Genomic DNA, 15,672 nt, shown 5'->3' on the forward strand with positions numbered 1-15,672 from the left:
AATTGGCTAGGTTTTCTCTTAAAAGCTTCTGTTTATATACAAATCATTATATTTTGCAAGTCTCGTTTTTACAATAAAAATTATTATTTTAAGCTCAACAACATTTATAAGTTTTATTTTTAAGTGGACTACTATGTATGTTTTCAAGTCAGTTTAAATATCATCATTATGCTTTCCTTTAAAACCTCAATAACATTACAACATATTCTCTTAATACTTAAGCATTATATTCAATCTAAATTAATTAACCTAAGTTTTGTCGGATAACCGTAAGTTAACGGATTCTAAAGGATGCCTAACCCCTTCCCTTTAGGATAATATGGAGCCCTTACCTAGAATCACATTGGTTAAGCAGACTATTAACGGAGGTTTAGTTTTAACTTTACCTTAGTTAACATTTAGGTGTCCTAATTCACCGTTAAATTAATTAGGTGGCGACTCCTTAAAGTAAAACAAAATAGGAATCTCCAATATGTTGTACTCTAAATTAACCCGGTTAAAATGGGGTACGGCAGAGGAAACACTAAAATGACTCGCCGGATTCAAATTTTTACAAGACCAGACCATCATTTATGTATTTTCAAACTGTTTGAGTCGACTGGAACTTTTACCATTGCGATGAATGTGATACTCTAAGCAACGTAGGCAAAGAAACACAACGATGGACTAACACAAGACTGTACCGTTTAGAACTCGGATCGAAATAACATTAAACAGCCCAGCAACATCAATTAGCCCTTAAATTTAAGGCACAGTGATCAGAACAAACGCGACGAAACACTATCATTGCTTATACAGGTCAAGCTATCCGACCCAAACCTTCACCGTAACATAACAGGGGCTACCAATTACTCTAAACGCAAAATGAAGTGGGCTAAACCACAAAATTAGCAAGAAAACTAACGAACAGACCAATCCCTAAATCAAACAAGAAAACTAATAGAAGCGATAAAACGATAAGGAAATACCTTTTCTGGGTGCAGTGAACGGGAGCCTCGGGCCTCGGATCTACGCTCGAACGCGAACGACGCTCGAACTTTTTCGAGTGCAATCCTCGATACACCCGAACACAATGAATCAAAAGAGAATGGTAAAAACAAGGGGAAATCAGACCATAACAATTTATGTAGAAATGTTCAAGAATGCAGGGTGATTAATCAAAGTGTATGAAATTCTGAGAGTAAGCTATGAACCAAAAACCACCTCCCCCATCCCTAGTTGTAAGCAATTGTTTTCCAATCGTTCTAAGCCGTACGGCAGCATAAAAAGGCAAAGCATTTCCACCACAAGTTACTTCGTCCATACGCCCAGAGCCTCGAACTAATCCTTTGTCAGATCTTCTTACCTGATTAATGAATATAATTATTGTGCTAGAGTTGCATAACGAATAATGAATTTTACGTAGTGCTTGTGTCATAATCTTTGGTTGCAAGCCTTTATGAGAGTCACATAAAGTAGCATCAAGCTCAAGTTGGGGAACAAGAGCTGCCACACTATCGACCACGATTATATCCATGGATCCACTTTTTGTCAGGGTATTGACAATACTCAGCAAATTCTCAGTAGAATCTGGCTGTGAAACAAGGAGATTTTCTACATTAACCCCTATTGCTTCGGCAATGGAGGGGTTCATTCCGTTTTCGACATCCAGATATGCACAATAACATCCAAGCTTTTGAGCCTCTCTAATTACATGAAGGGCAAGTGTTGTCTTCCCAGATGCTTCTTGTCCATAAATTTCAACAATTCTTCCCTTGGGTAGTCCTCCAACCCCAAGTGCTAGATCAAGCCTCAATGAGCCAGTAGGTATTACAGGAGCACATCTAGCACCAAAGAATCGCTGCAACGACAACATTGATTCTTTGCAAAAATCGCCTTCAAGCTGTGAGAGGGCTGAACGCAGTGCAGTTGCTTTCTCTGATGCTCTGGTGTCATCTTGGATTTCATCAAATTCACCTTCTGCTGAAGATGCATAAGCACTCAACATCCTTCTCCAAGCATTTCCATTCTGGGGTTTGCACAAAGGGGAAAAAGAAAGGCTACGAGAGAAAGAGGGAATGAAACGAAGAAATTGAGGCACCATTGTTTGTTCTTTAGGACATTTGTGCCACTCCTACAATTTGGAGCTTTTAACTTAATAACCAGTACAAAATATACTATGTGAAATATGTAGAAAAATAAGAATTTAACAAAGTATTGTCTTGTAATTAAATTTAACGAGTCCAAACCCGAAAATGAAACGATGACGAACCATTTAAAATTTGTGATAAAGTAATGCTCGTAATGTTGAAAGTAAAAATAGTGAAAATTAATAGTAGTAGCAATAAAAAAAAAAGTGAAAATAAAGTATTTAGCTTGTTAATAAATTTAAAAATCCGAGTAAATAAAAATTAAATAAAGGAGGGACAAAATTGGGTGTCAACAAGGCATAAATGATCCAAAAATCAGTTAGGTTTCCATAGACTCGAATGAAACCAATAAATTAAAATAGATCTCATTAGTATAAAAAGACTAGTTTAGTGTATACGCTTTGCATGTGAACAAAACGCGTACCTCATTTGACAGCATATACTACCAAAAAAAAAAAAATGGACTTAGCTACAAGTTTTGTCGCTAAATTGCTCAAAGCTATGATTTTGTTATGATAATTCATTTCTAATCAATGGCTAAATAGGATTAACGACGAATTTTACTGTAACAAAAAATGACAATCCAGTTAGAATACAATTATTTTTTACTATTTTATTCTTGTTACTTTAAAAAAATTGTATTTTGCTAATTTGACATTTAACATTATACTATAATCGATTTTTTAATTTTGAAGCATATAAAAAAATTAATAGCCAACTAAGATGATAGCGAGTCCGGAACCAAAATGACCCCCAAAAAAACTTTTTGAACCAAAATACCCCAACAAAAAAAAAATGTGACATGAGTACCTTTAGTGCAGTATTTTACTGCGCTAAAGCACTTAACCGTGACGGAACCGTTAAGTGCTTTACTGCGCTAAACCAAATTCTCTCTCCCCTATAACGCAGTTTTACTGCACTATAGGAGTCCACCATTTTCCCAAAACAACCACTTAATACATTTTCAGACTTTTTTACGTAATTTAGCCGTATATTAATCGTGCTTTGAGACTCCGAAACTTTAATATTTTATATAGAACTCTACTTATATTTGTACGATTAATAAGGTAGGCTCAATACTTCCAGGATACACAAAAGTTTGGATTGTCGTTTTAGTGGTTGAAAAGTGCTCGAAGTCCTTTTTTGTTTGAAGACTTGTAGTCATTAGCTTTACGTTATTTATCTTTTAGGGTTTCGTGTTATTTTTAAATTAATGCTTAACTTTATTTCGAATGTGTCATGTTTTTTTTTTTATTATCAATTTAGGATGTGAAACTATAAACAATAATAAAGACTAAGATAATATTTATAAATATAAATAGATATGCAAAAAATATATAATATTTACAATAAATTGTACAGCACTAATGTATATACACTATCGTGGATGGGTCTCACATGTGGTATGCCTGAGATTATCCTTAGGCCTAAGGCTCATATCATCCCCACCGCCCTCGCCATCGTCTCCATTGCACTTTTTCCTCTTAATAACCGGGCACTCCAAGTCATAATCATCTCCTCTTCCCCTGGTCCGTGCACCCTTGACTAGAATGTGCTTCTTCTTGGGATCTGGTCCCGCTAGCACGAGCAGAACCTCATGCTGACCTGGGTATGGAAACTCGACCTCTTCCTCATCGGGAGTTGCCACTGCAGGCGCCGAAGGATGAACTTGAAAAGTATATAATAATTAGTACCATTTCTTATTTATATTGAATACATTAACGTTTGTTGAATAATCAAACCTGTGTATCAACGGGTGCCTGAGTAGGCTCCTGAGATGGGTCTGTAGGCTCCTAAGATGGGTCTAGTGTAGAATATGCGGTAGTCTCCTGGACGAGATGTTGTTCGAAGTCCAAATAAAGGTTATAAAAATTAAATAAATATTTACCTTATATTGAATAAAATTGATTTTAAGTAAAAATCTTACCTGCGTCTCGGTAGTCTCATGAGAAGACACCTCTGCCTCGGCAGGCTGATGAGAAGGCCCCTGAATGGGTCGCAACTGTGGACCCACTGGCGTCGAATCCTAAAATATGACAAAAACAAAATAATAAGTAACATACATATTTAAAATAAGTACTTTAAATAATCAAATATGTATTTTAAATATTGACCTTATATTGAACAAAACTAATTTTAATAAAAACCTTACCTGTGGCTCTACAGTCACATGGGAAAACACTATTGGCTCGGCAGGCCCATGAGAAACGCTTGAGTGGGTGGCTCTGCTGGACCCACTGGCGCCGAATCCTAAAATATAAAATATTACTAAATAATGAGTAACATATATATTTAAAATAAGTAATTTAAATGAAAAATAAGTATTTTAAATACTAATCGGGATCAAAAACTCATTGAAGTCAAGAATCCTGGCTCCCTCTAAATTCCTCACAGGCTGCTCATCAGCTAATGAAGCGCGTAACCCCGCCCAATCGACGTTATTACGCTCCTCCACGTATGCATTCTAGTTTGGCTGTGATGAAGACCCAGGTATCTCAGCAAGTAGGAGCGCCGACGTAAACGTAGGTGAGTCCCCAGGTGAGCTGCCACCGGCCTGGAACGGCTGCGGATGGACTAGAACGAGAACGTCCTCTAGAATGGGATCTGCCTCATTTACAAGATGGTGTCCTCCACCTCCAGGTCCTCTAGCAACAGCACCGCGTCCTCTACGCGTGCCAGCACGGCCTCCTCCTCTGGGAGCACCCGGTCCTCCTCCTGGCGCTGGCTGATACTCAACCTCTGGAACAGGCTCGTCCATGCGCCTAATCTCTCCTGCTTGCCAGATACCATCCTCAGATATCCGTACCATCTTCGACGCAAGCCCCGTAAGCCTGGGGTAAGACATATGCTCTAACCCCAACATGCGTAATCGCTGTACAGCCACCAACTGCATTTATGTTCAACAGTAAAAAAAGTAGTTATTTTTTAAAACGTAACAATTAATGCAATTAAATAAATCTAAATACGATAAACTTAACAATGCCTCGTACTGCCCCGCGAGTGCTGAGTATCCTACATCCCTAGCGGGACGCAAGGCTGGGTTGCCGATCAATCGGCGTGTGATTTGATGATACTAGTGCATGTAATCCTTAATGGGAGTCAAATGGCCGACCACCGCTAAAGTGCCCAACCTGTTCTCCCAACGGTGGAGCTGGACATCCATGAATTCCAGAAAACCATCATCAACGGCAGCCCGATCGTCTCGCTGGTAGTGTCGGAGCTCATGACGGACGTCAGGAGGTATACTCTGTGTATGCCCAAACTGCCGTAAGACACTCTCGGGCAAGTGGTCCTCTACGATGTTTAGGTGTATCAATGGACACCGCGACTTCCAAACCCCTGACCTGCCCTGCAAAAGGCCGGCAAACCATCTAATATAGCAGCGTACGGCGTCCATATAAATAGCTGCATAAAATATAAATACAAATCAGTGATCACCAAGTAGAAATGACATTTAATTAAATTAATAGTGTAAAGTTAAATAGTTTTATCGCATCGTCCGTCATGTGATCAAGCTGGTCCCGGAATGGAAGAATATTATGGTGCATATCCACATCCCGGTCAAAATCCGCTGTCCACCTCCTCGCATAAGGCATGTCAATCTCGAGGTGATGCCTAGGTACGGGCTGAAAAGGCAGCATCCTCTTCCCGACCCATAACTGTAAGTGATATTATAAAATGCAAAGTGTTTAGTCGCCGTTTCAAGAGATTTGTTTACATTAAAGGAACACACACTTAAAATATTACCTGGAGAAGAGAAAAAAATCCACACACATCTCTGACAGCACCAATAGATGCTCGGCATAGGCATTTGTAAAGATACGCCAAAACAGCACTGCCCCAGCTGTAGTCTCCCAAACAGTCCAGATGCTTCAAGAAAACCAAATAACGTACTAACAAAGGCACCCGATGAGTTCGGGAACAAGATGCCCCCAAATATAATAATCAGGTACAAACGGGCATGACGATCAACATCGTCCTGCTAGGTGCCGTCCACAACCGGATCCAGACCCTCCAAATAAGTGCAGAGTGCACTAAGCTGAACCCGACTCTGTCCCGATATCTGGGCCGCGGCATCAGGCACGAAGTGGGTGAGCCTTGTCAACTCTGTCACCTATGTACGACCAGGACGAGGCTCGTACCAAGTGTATAGTGGCTCTCCATCTACCCGCAATCCAAAGAGGACCTCCACACCCTGAAGTGTAATCGTGGTCTCACCAGTGCGAAGATGGAAGGTATGTGCCTCCGGCCTCCACCGCTCAACCATGGTCATAATGAGCGCCCAATCATGTTGTACCCGACCAACGGACACGCAACGATAGATGCCGCCCCGAAACAATATCTCTAAGACGCGAGGGTGTGGGGGGAGCTCGCGTAAAAGAGTCCACACTCTCTGTAGCCTACGAGGACGAAGCCTAGTCGATATCCCTATAGTACCAGCCCATAATAACTCTGACCTATGATTGTCTTGCAAAGACGATACTGATCTATCAGCAAGCCCCGGGTGAACAGCGGGCCCCGGGTGATCATCGGGCCCAGGGGGAACATTCGGATCCATGAAAGAGTCCGGTCTGTACAAACTAAATTAGTCATTATTCTTGAAATGAAAGATAAATTATATTAACTAATTAATAATTTTTAGGGAATATGCGAATTATGTTGTATTATATCTTGTGAATAATTAACATGTGATAAACAATTTCACAAATAAATAAAATAACAATGGCATAATTAACATAATAGGAGATTACTATATTTTGAGGGTATGTAGACTCTATGCAGGTGCGTTGCACGAATATTTCTTGTCGATTTTTATAATATTATTTATATTCTATTGATAAGCAACTTGGAAAAAAAAATATCTGCTTATTATCTTGAATACAATATTTATTTTGAATGTATAAATCTTTATTAGATAGTCTTTTCCAAAAATTATTTTCACTCTCCAACCAAATATTGGAATAAAAATAATTATTTTCAACATGGCTTTTGTCATTTAAATGTGTAGTAAATTTAATATGTGATAGTAAGGACACATATCCAGACCCCACATAGTGGGATTATACTGGGCTTGTTGTATAGTAAAGACACATATGTGATGGCAAAGACTTTTAAGTTAATTAGTTTTGAATTATGTGATGGCAAAGTCTTTTAAGTTAATTAGTTTGGGAATCGAAATTCAGCAGTAATATTTATTTAGAACTCTTTTTTTGAATATGTGATAAATTTTTAGTTGACCAAATAGCCAACACAACTATCATAAAATTAGACTAAAAGAGTATATTCATCAACCACATATTTTTCCTACAAACTTTACATTTTTATCGTTAACTTATGTATTTATGAAAAGAAAAACTTTAAGTATTCTTTTTTAGATAATCTTTTTTTATTTAACATATATATTCATGCTTTTAAAATAATATAGATTAACAATTCATAATCATTTACAACTTGTTTGGATGGTTGTTACCTATTGTATTATATTGTGTTGTTAGTTTAAATACAATGTTTGCTTTGATTGTTACTTTAATTTTATTGTATCGTATCGTTAAATCCATCGTTATGTAATGACGAAAGGTCCTATTTTATGTAACGACTGATTTGGTCCTATACAGTACAACACAATACGATACATTATGAAACAATACATAACAATCATCCAAACAAAGTGTTAACAAAATAATAATTCATTACCAATCAACTTCTTTCAATTCATAACCAATGTTTAACAACTAATTAATTCATAATCAATATTTAACAAATAATCAATTAACAAAATAATAATTCATTAACAATTAACAAATTAACAACTCATAAACATATAACAACTTAACAATTCATAAACGTTTAACAAATTAACAATTCATACACATTTAACAATTAATGAATTAGCCACCGAAAAAAACAAATCAACAGTGGCAAAAGCCACTGCCAGCCCAATCAAACCAAAAAAAAAAAATGATTTTTTTTTTTTTTTGAAAATTAACGACGATTAAATGTTAAACATGTGTACAATATAATGTAGAAAACCTTGTTGTTGAAGATTTTTTGTAGAGTTGTGTTAATCGAGTTGTACGCCGCTTTTTCCCACAATTCGAGCTTAGAATCTTACTCTTTGACTTGAATATACCGAGAATCTAAACTTTCCCAACGAAAATTAATAGAAAACGACGTATTTTTATGTGGGGACCACCTTGAAATAGCCTCCAATGGCGTTTTTTTTTTTTTTTGCCATTGGAGGGACCAGTGGTGGAACCCGATGGGTTTTTAAGTTGAGTGATATAGCGCAGCATTTTACTGCGCTATAGGGGAGAGAAAATATTATTTAGCGAAAATACTGCGCTAAAGCACTTAACGGCTCTGTCACGGTTAAGTGCTTTAGCGCAGTAAAATATTGCGCTAAAGGTACTTCTGTGACCTTTTTTTTATTGGGATATTTTGATTCAAAAGATTGTTTTTGGGGTCATTTTGGTTCCGGACTTGATGATAGCCAAGACGATGATTGAAAGTTTTCTTGGTGATTTTACATTGAAATAATTTAAAGTAGTCCTAAATTTTAGGTACATCATTCAAATAAGGAAAGGTTTTAATCAGATTTTAATGGCTTTTTAAGTTCTAAATGTTAGGAAAATTATTAAATGACTATTTTGTCATTGACCAAGCTTTTGGGAGGACAAAAATACTTATTTAAAAAAAGTGAGGTGTTCGACCAAGATTTTGAGAGAAAATAAGTGCTTAGGGGAGTAGCAGTGTTTGTTTTTCAGAAGTTAAAAAAATAGTTTTTCTCCAAAAGTACTTTTGAAAAAATTACATTTAGAAGCACGTTTTAAGAACTTGGCTAAACACTAAATGCTGCTCAAAAGGGTTTTTTAAATTAATTAGTCAAATACATATTGCTTCTCACTAAAATTATTTTTTTTAAAACACTTTTCAAAATAAGCTGATTTTAGAAATTTCGCCAAACAAGTTGTTATTTAGATTGATTCACAAAATAAAGATACATATTGTCTTTTTCCAGATAGACAATAATAAAAAGAAAATTAAGACAGGGTCTAGCCACGAGAACATGTTTTATTATATGAGATGTCAATATGTTATGTTCTATCTTACCTAACATTTCTTTATAAATGATATTTAGTTAAATTTGATCTTTTTGTTCAACCAAAAAAAAAAAGAAAAATTGGTCTTTCATGTCTCTTTGTGCTATTGACTTGATAATTGTTAAACTTTTGGTAAATCACCCTTCATCTTCTTTACGTTTTAAAATTCGTTCGTGTTGTGTTTATAAGAAATAATGTTGATTATAGTTTGGTTTCTTATAATATAATTACTTTTTATTGAATTGTAATTTGTTTAATCAATTTTGTATTAAAAGTAACTGGGACATAAATAATTTTATATTTAAATTAATTTGGAATTTAAAACTTAGCAAACCACGTCCTTATTAATGTAAATAATTTTAAGGGCATTTAAACCATTTTAACATAACAAAGGTATTTATCAAAACTTTATTATTAAACATTTCAACTGCTTATTTTCAACACTTTTATCTAAACACATAACTGATTATTTATTAAGTCAACTTCAACACTTGAAATTGTTTTTTAGCACTTAATACTTATCAACTACTTTTTCAAAATAGTTAGTGGTATTTTCTTGCCAACTACTTTTTGATCTCTCTCTGTACCTTTTAAAAAAATATACTTTTTAGTTATTTGATTAATTATTAGATGTAACTTTCAATAGTATACGAAGTAAGTCATTGGATAAAAAATATTATTTGGATAGAAAAGTAGCTCAAATACAATACGAAAATATATTATAATTCATATATATAGTTCGAAAAACATGAAAGGAATTATAATTATGTTATATTATTCATTTAAAAATAATTGAAATAATTAATTGATTGTAAAATTCAATATTAAAATTCGTTAACATAGTTTAAATAAAAAAATTAATAGTTTTTTTAAGTGATTTAAGTAAATAAATAATTTTCTAAGTACTTACCATTATTTCACGTGTAATATTTGCATCATTTATCCGTGATAAAAGTTTTCTTGATATATATCTCAAAGAGTCATAATTGAGATTTTTGAGACTTCTACAATAATTAAACTTGGGAAAATAATTAACATTGCTCAACTGTCGTCACTGATACTTTGCAAGTTTTACAAGAACTATACTTGGAAAAATAATATTACCTTTTTGAAGCCTAAATATTAAATTCTTACATAGTTCAAATAAGGAAGTATTTAATAATTATAGTCTAGTTTATTTGAATTTATAAATATTAGGAAAATAAGATAATTTTACCAAATGTAAAATTATTTTTAAAGGGTAAGGGATTTCATAGTTTTAACTATGTGCATCGCACATATATTTTGCGTTAATTAAAAAGGTGTATAGAATGTAGAATAAAATAAATTATGAATATACATCTTGAACCTTAATAGAATTGAACATATTAGAAAATTTATTACCTTTATGCACGACACCACAATATACAATAATTTTTGAACTTTTGACTTCCTCTTGCTCCATGGGAAAACCTTCAAATCAATTTTCTGTTAAATGCAAGACGCCAACCGTCACTATCTATTCTTAAATTAACACAATTTTAAATCTTGAAATTATATAATACAGTCAAATAAAAGAGGTAAATGAATTTTATTTCTTACAAAGTATGAGCAACTTGAGCTGACATAGCAGTTAGTAATTATAATTATAAAATTATGTGCAACAATAATCTTGAACTAATAAGATCTTTCATTGTTATGAGTTAGACAATAGTCCAACCAAATTTTTTATTATGGAATGCAATGAATTTAACAATATGTACAAGATTTACAAATACATCAACATTAAATTGATAATCGAACATGAGATATGATTAAAAAAAAAAAATCACAACTGACAATATTTTAATCTTCCATATCTATCTATAAAAATATGAACATGTCTATACTTCATAAGAAAAAAATTACCTAAATATACTTTGATGTGTTAGCTTAAAAGGATCCAAAAGCTTTCAAGACCTAGAATCCGCAACCTAAAATGAGGAGGAAGAAAGCACAAGAGTCCGACAATATCAAGTTAAACACATAAAAAGAGATGAAAAACAGAGGCGGGGGAAAAGCATAGAATCAATGGCTAACAATCATAACAAAATATTGAACTATTAATATGGCAAACCAAACAGAGACAAGTCAAAAGAATTAAAAATAAGAATTTTTCCAAGTTAAAGCAACAATCTACCATAAATAACAAATGCACCATAAAATAAAAGACAAGAAATAAAAATTAACTCTTAAAGCAATAACTAAGGCCCCGTTTGTCCATAGAAACAAAAAAAAAATCACTTTTTTTGGAATTTTGGAGTTGGAGTTGGAGTTGTGTTTGGCTATAGTTTTTGAAATTGTAATTTTTGGTGAAATGTAGTTATAAAAAAGTGAAATTTTTTGAAAAATAATTTTTTGAAGTTTTTGGTATTCCGGAATACAATTTCAAGTTGTATTCGGAATTCTTATAACCAAACGCTGAAAAGTCGAAAAAGTGAAAAAAAATTCCGGAATAATGTGAATAATTCTTATGGCCAAACGCCTACTAAATCTTTAAACGTAACTAATGTCCAAGTCCAAGACAATTTTTGCTGAAAGGTTTCTGACAATTTTTGCGGAAAGGTTTCTTAATGATCTTAATTAGCATTTAGCACGATGAGTATATTGAAGTAAAAAGAAAGCATAAAGAATCGTCTGTTTGTACGGAAAAACTTTTGACAGTGGAACTTTCCTAGAAAAGAATGGGTCCGGCACTTTAAAAAAATTTTAGAACCAAACTAACCCATTATAAAAAAAAAGAATCAAGCTAAGCTTCACGCACAGAATCTGCGCGTGAAACCCATCCCTAACACCCCCCCCCCCCCCCCCCCCCCCCCCGCCAACCTTTATTCTTTGGAAATCAAACTCAAAATTAAGGTTTTTTGCATACTTTGACCGAAGATTAGTCACGTTTCAAAACACCAGAATATAAATATTTTATATAGAACTTAATATTTTTTTTTAGTGTACAATAATATCGGTTCATTACATCAAGTATACATATACATTTGGATCGTCGTTTTAGGGGTTGTAAAGTGCTCCGAAGTACGTTTGAAAACTTATTATATTTAGGTTTAAGTGCCATATTTTATAGGGTTTTGATTAATCTCTTTTGTTTTACTCCCAAAGTTATGAAAGTACTTTTTTGGTTCAAGACGAGAGGTTCATAATAATTGAAAAATATTTCATTCCATTAGCAACGAAATACATCATTAAATTACAATAGACTTAAAAAAAAAAAACAAAAAACAAGTTCTAGACACTCTTCTACTTCCAGATGTGCTGCCACCACGGGAGTTTTGCCCACATGAACGCTTAGCATGCCCAAATTGCTTACATGTCGAGCACTTACGAGAGTAAGTCTTTTCGCTAACATCCATTTGATTGTGATAACGGGTTAGCTTATTTTTTCCCAATTTACGGATATGATTCTTGTTCGCAATCATAGAAAACGGCGCGGCTGGCCAATAAGCTTGATCACCAAGGGGACGGAATTGGTCGGAACATGCTTTAAGGTATTTTACCACCTTATATTCTTCCGCCACATAATCAGTTACATTTCTGGCCATTCTCTCAAAGCACTTGACTGTATGAGAACATGGCATGTGGTACGTTTTCCACTTACCACAAGTGCATGATTGTGTACGCTCAGTAACGATATGTTTGTCTCCTCCTTTGCGGTTGCAATAACTCGTTCTAACTTCATACACTCGTTGAACGACGTCATACTCGGTCATTTGGTGACCCTCTACCTTTCTTCTATGGTGCTCCATCTTTTTATAGGGCTTTGGTATCCTTGTTCTCTCGTCGGCTAATATAGCTCTTGTCTGCCTTGTCCTATCCGCAAATTGCTCCACGACCTGCCTGAAAGTTAGTCTTACCATTGCGGTGATAGGTAGTCCTCGAGTAGATTTGAGGAGTTCATTGAAAGACTCTGAATTGTTCGTTGTGAGCATGCCCCATCTCCTTCCTCCATCAGCATAAAGCGTCCATTTTTCAACTTCTAATTTCATAAACCAAACATATGCTTCTTCACTCACTTCCTTTAGTAGCTCCATTTTTGCAGCCCATTTTCTTTGTTGATGCTGCATCACGGCCCCCCACATTAATTTGTTTACAGTGCCATTTCCAAACTTTGTTTGCAAATTAGCCTTTAAGTGCCTTAAGCAATATCGATGGTAAGCATGTAGAGGCTGCCACCCTTCCAGAGTACGCATATTGTGCAATATGCCTTTATGACGATCCGATAGGACACATATGCGCTGACGACCCTTAATAACATGAGTTTGTAGATGAGTCAAGAACATCCCCCATGTCTCGTTGCTCTCGTTGGCGGCAATTGCGAAAGCAAGAGGGAATATTGACCCATTGGCATCGATACCTACTGCAATTAGGAGCTTAATGTCATATCGGCCATATACATGGGTCCCATCTATCGATATCACATTCCGGCAGTGAGCAAAACCATCAATACTTGGTTTGAATGCCCAAAAGACGAAGTTGAAAATTCTGGCCTCTAAAAGCCGCCACTGTACAACAGTCCCAAGATTAGCATGTTGTAGAGCTGCCATATACCCCGGCAACGCCTGAAAAGAGGATTCCTAAGTTCTAAAGATCATTTCAAAAGCACGTCTACCCCGAGAAATCCCTTTCTCTTGCCTATGATTTTACCATATTTTGAGTGGACCATGCTAATACAAGTTTTGATAGGCATCTTACATAAGTTTAAACAAACAACATTTAACGATGATATTTTAATTGCTATAAGATATATAATGCAAATGGTCAGATAATTACCTTGGAGTTTCCTCAATGTGTTTAAGTAACACATGAGCAATCATGTTTATATCTAGATTAAATGATCTGCTCGACTTTGTCCCATATCACAAGTGTGCTTCGGGTGAAATTTTGTGATTTCTCATAGACTATCCGGCTTAGCAATTCCCCGAAGCAACCACCGACAGCCTTGAGTATGTCGCTTACAAATCAGCCTCCATACCTATTTGTTTGAGTCATCAACCTTAAACTCCCTCATATCCTTTATACAATACATTTTGACAGCCCGTTGCAACATCTTTTTTTATGTGAACTGCATTCCCTTTGCAATGACGCACTCATCAGTCATGGGATTTTTGGGTCAATCCACCTTTTTTGGTGACTTTGATAATCATCTCTTGTGAAGACAAATGCATCCTCGCGACCTTGGAGACTGTCAAGATATGGAATATAGTCAGAATACCATTGCATTGAGCTGTCAGGAATTGGGTTTTCGGCCATCGGAGGTGGTACGTGGTGGTGAGTTGGTTCTGGTTGCTTTTGGGGACTACAATGCGTATCTTCTTCATCCCCTTCACTATCTTCATCATCGGTTACCTCTGCATTATTCGCTGGTTCATCGCCATCACTCTCTGATGTATCCACATAGCTTGGACAATCAGCGCCATCTAAGAAAGGCCTCCTCCTACACGATAAAAAATATATGTTAAATTCCAAATTCATAAATATATATATATATTAATTATTTAGCATCTAGGTGATGAACCTACACATATTGATTATGAGCATGGTGTGAAGAATGATCAACTCCACCAAACTGAGAGGACTGCCTTTCATCCACAGTTGGTACCACTGGCGAGTTTTGATAATAATCAGCTGCACCGAACTGGGAATTATTATAATAATCAGCTCCACTGAACTGAGAATTATTGTAATAATCAGCTCCACTGAACTGAGAGTTCTGATAATAATGAGTTGCTCCACTAAATTGAGATGACTGCCCAATATTACTCATATCGGGTCTGTAACCCCTACAAAGATTTAAAAATGGTTATTTACCAATACATACAATAAACACGTGCTACTGCACAAAATAATAATATAAGAATGCATATTCACCAAGTTTGATTTAATTGTTAGGTAAAAAATTTTAGCGGCACCTGGCCACTCAAAATACCCCCGTAAGAACTAAAATCTCCATACGTGTTAGCTTGACTGGGTTGTTCTTGCGGGACCTCTCTAGGTAGCTATTCAACATACATCTCCAGAACATTAAGGGCGACTAAATGTTTTAATTCTTCTGGCGCATTCAATTAATCCCTTAAGGAATTAACATCGTTGATATAATGCCTACCATAAAGCACTATACCATTGGAAACTGATTGTGGATATCTGCCTATTATAGAGATTTCATACTCATCTGTACTAATCTTCATTTTTTCATATATGTAAGTGACTAGTTATTCAAAAGACATTTCAAGTGGACATTTAACATGAACGTTTGGTCTTTTATTGTAACGAACTGTACTATTGTCATCAAGGATAATACCATCCCAATGTATTGAAACCTTAACTGGTGGAATATCTTGAGCCATTTTTTGTATGACTTAAGATAGGTTTTTTTTGAATGACTTAAGAGACTTAAACTTATAAAATAGATGAGTTTT

General features: G+C 35.3%; 1 protein-coding gene across 1 annotated transcript; it reads right to left on the reverse strand.

Annotated features, from left to right (window-relative positions):
- Positions 1-1,153: 1,153 nt before the first annotated feature.
- LOC132624595 (DNA repair protein recA homolog 2, mitochondrial-like) lies at positions 1,154-2,126 on the reverse strand. The gene has a single exon (XM_060339353.1). The coding sequence runs from the start codon at positions 2,081-2,083 to the stop codon at positions 1,154-1,156; it is 930 nt and encodes a 309-aa protein (XP_060195336.1). The 5' UTR covers positions 2,084-2,126.
- Between the last annotated feature and the right edge of the window lie 13,546 nt (positions 2,127-15,672).

This window comes from Lycium barbarum, chromosome 2 (assembly GCF_019175385.1).
Source record: "Lycium barbarum isolate Lr01 chromosome 2, ASM1917538v2, whole genome shotgun sequence".
In the NCBI taxonomy this organism is placed as follows: Eukaryota; Viridiplantae; Streptophyta; class Magnoliopsida; order Solanales; family Solanaceae; genus Lycium; species Lycium barbarum.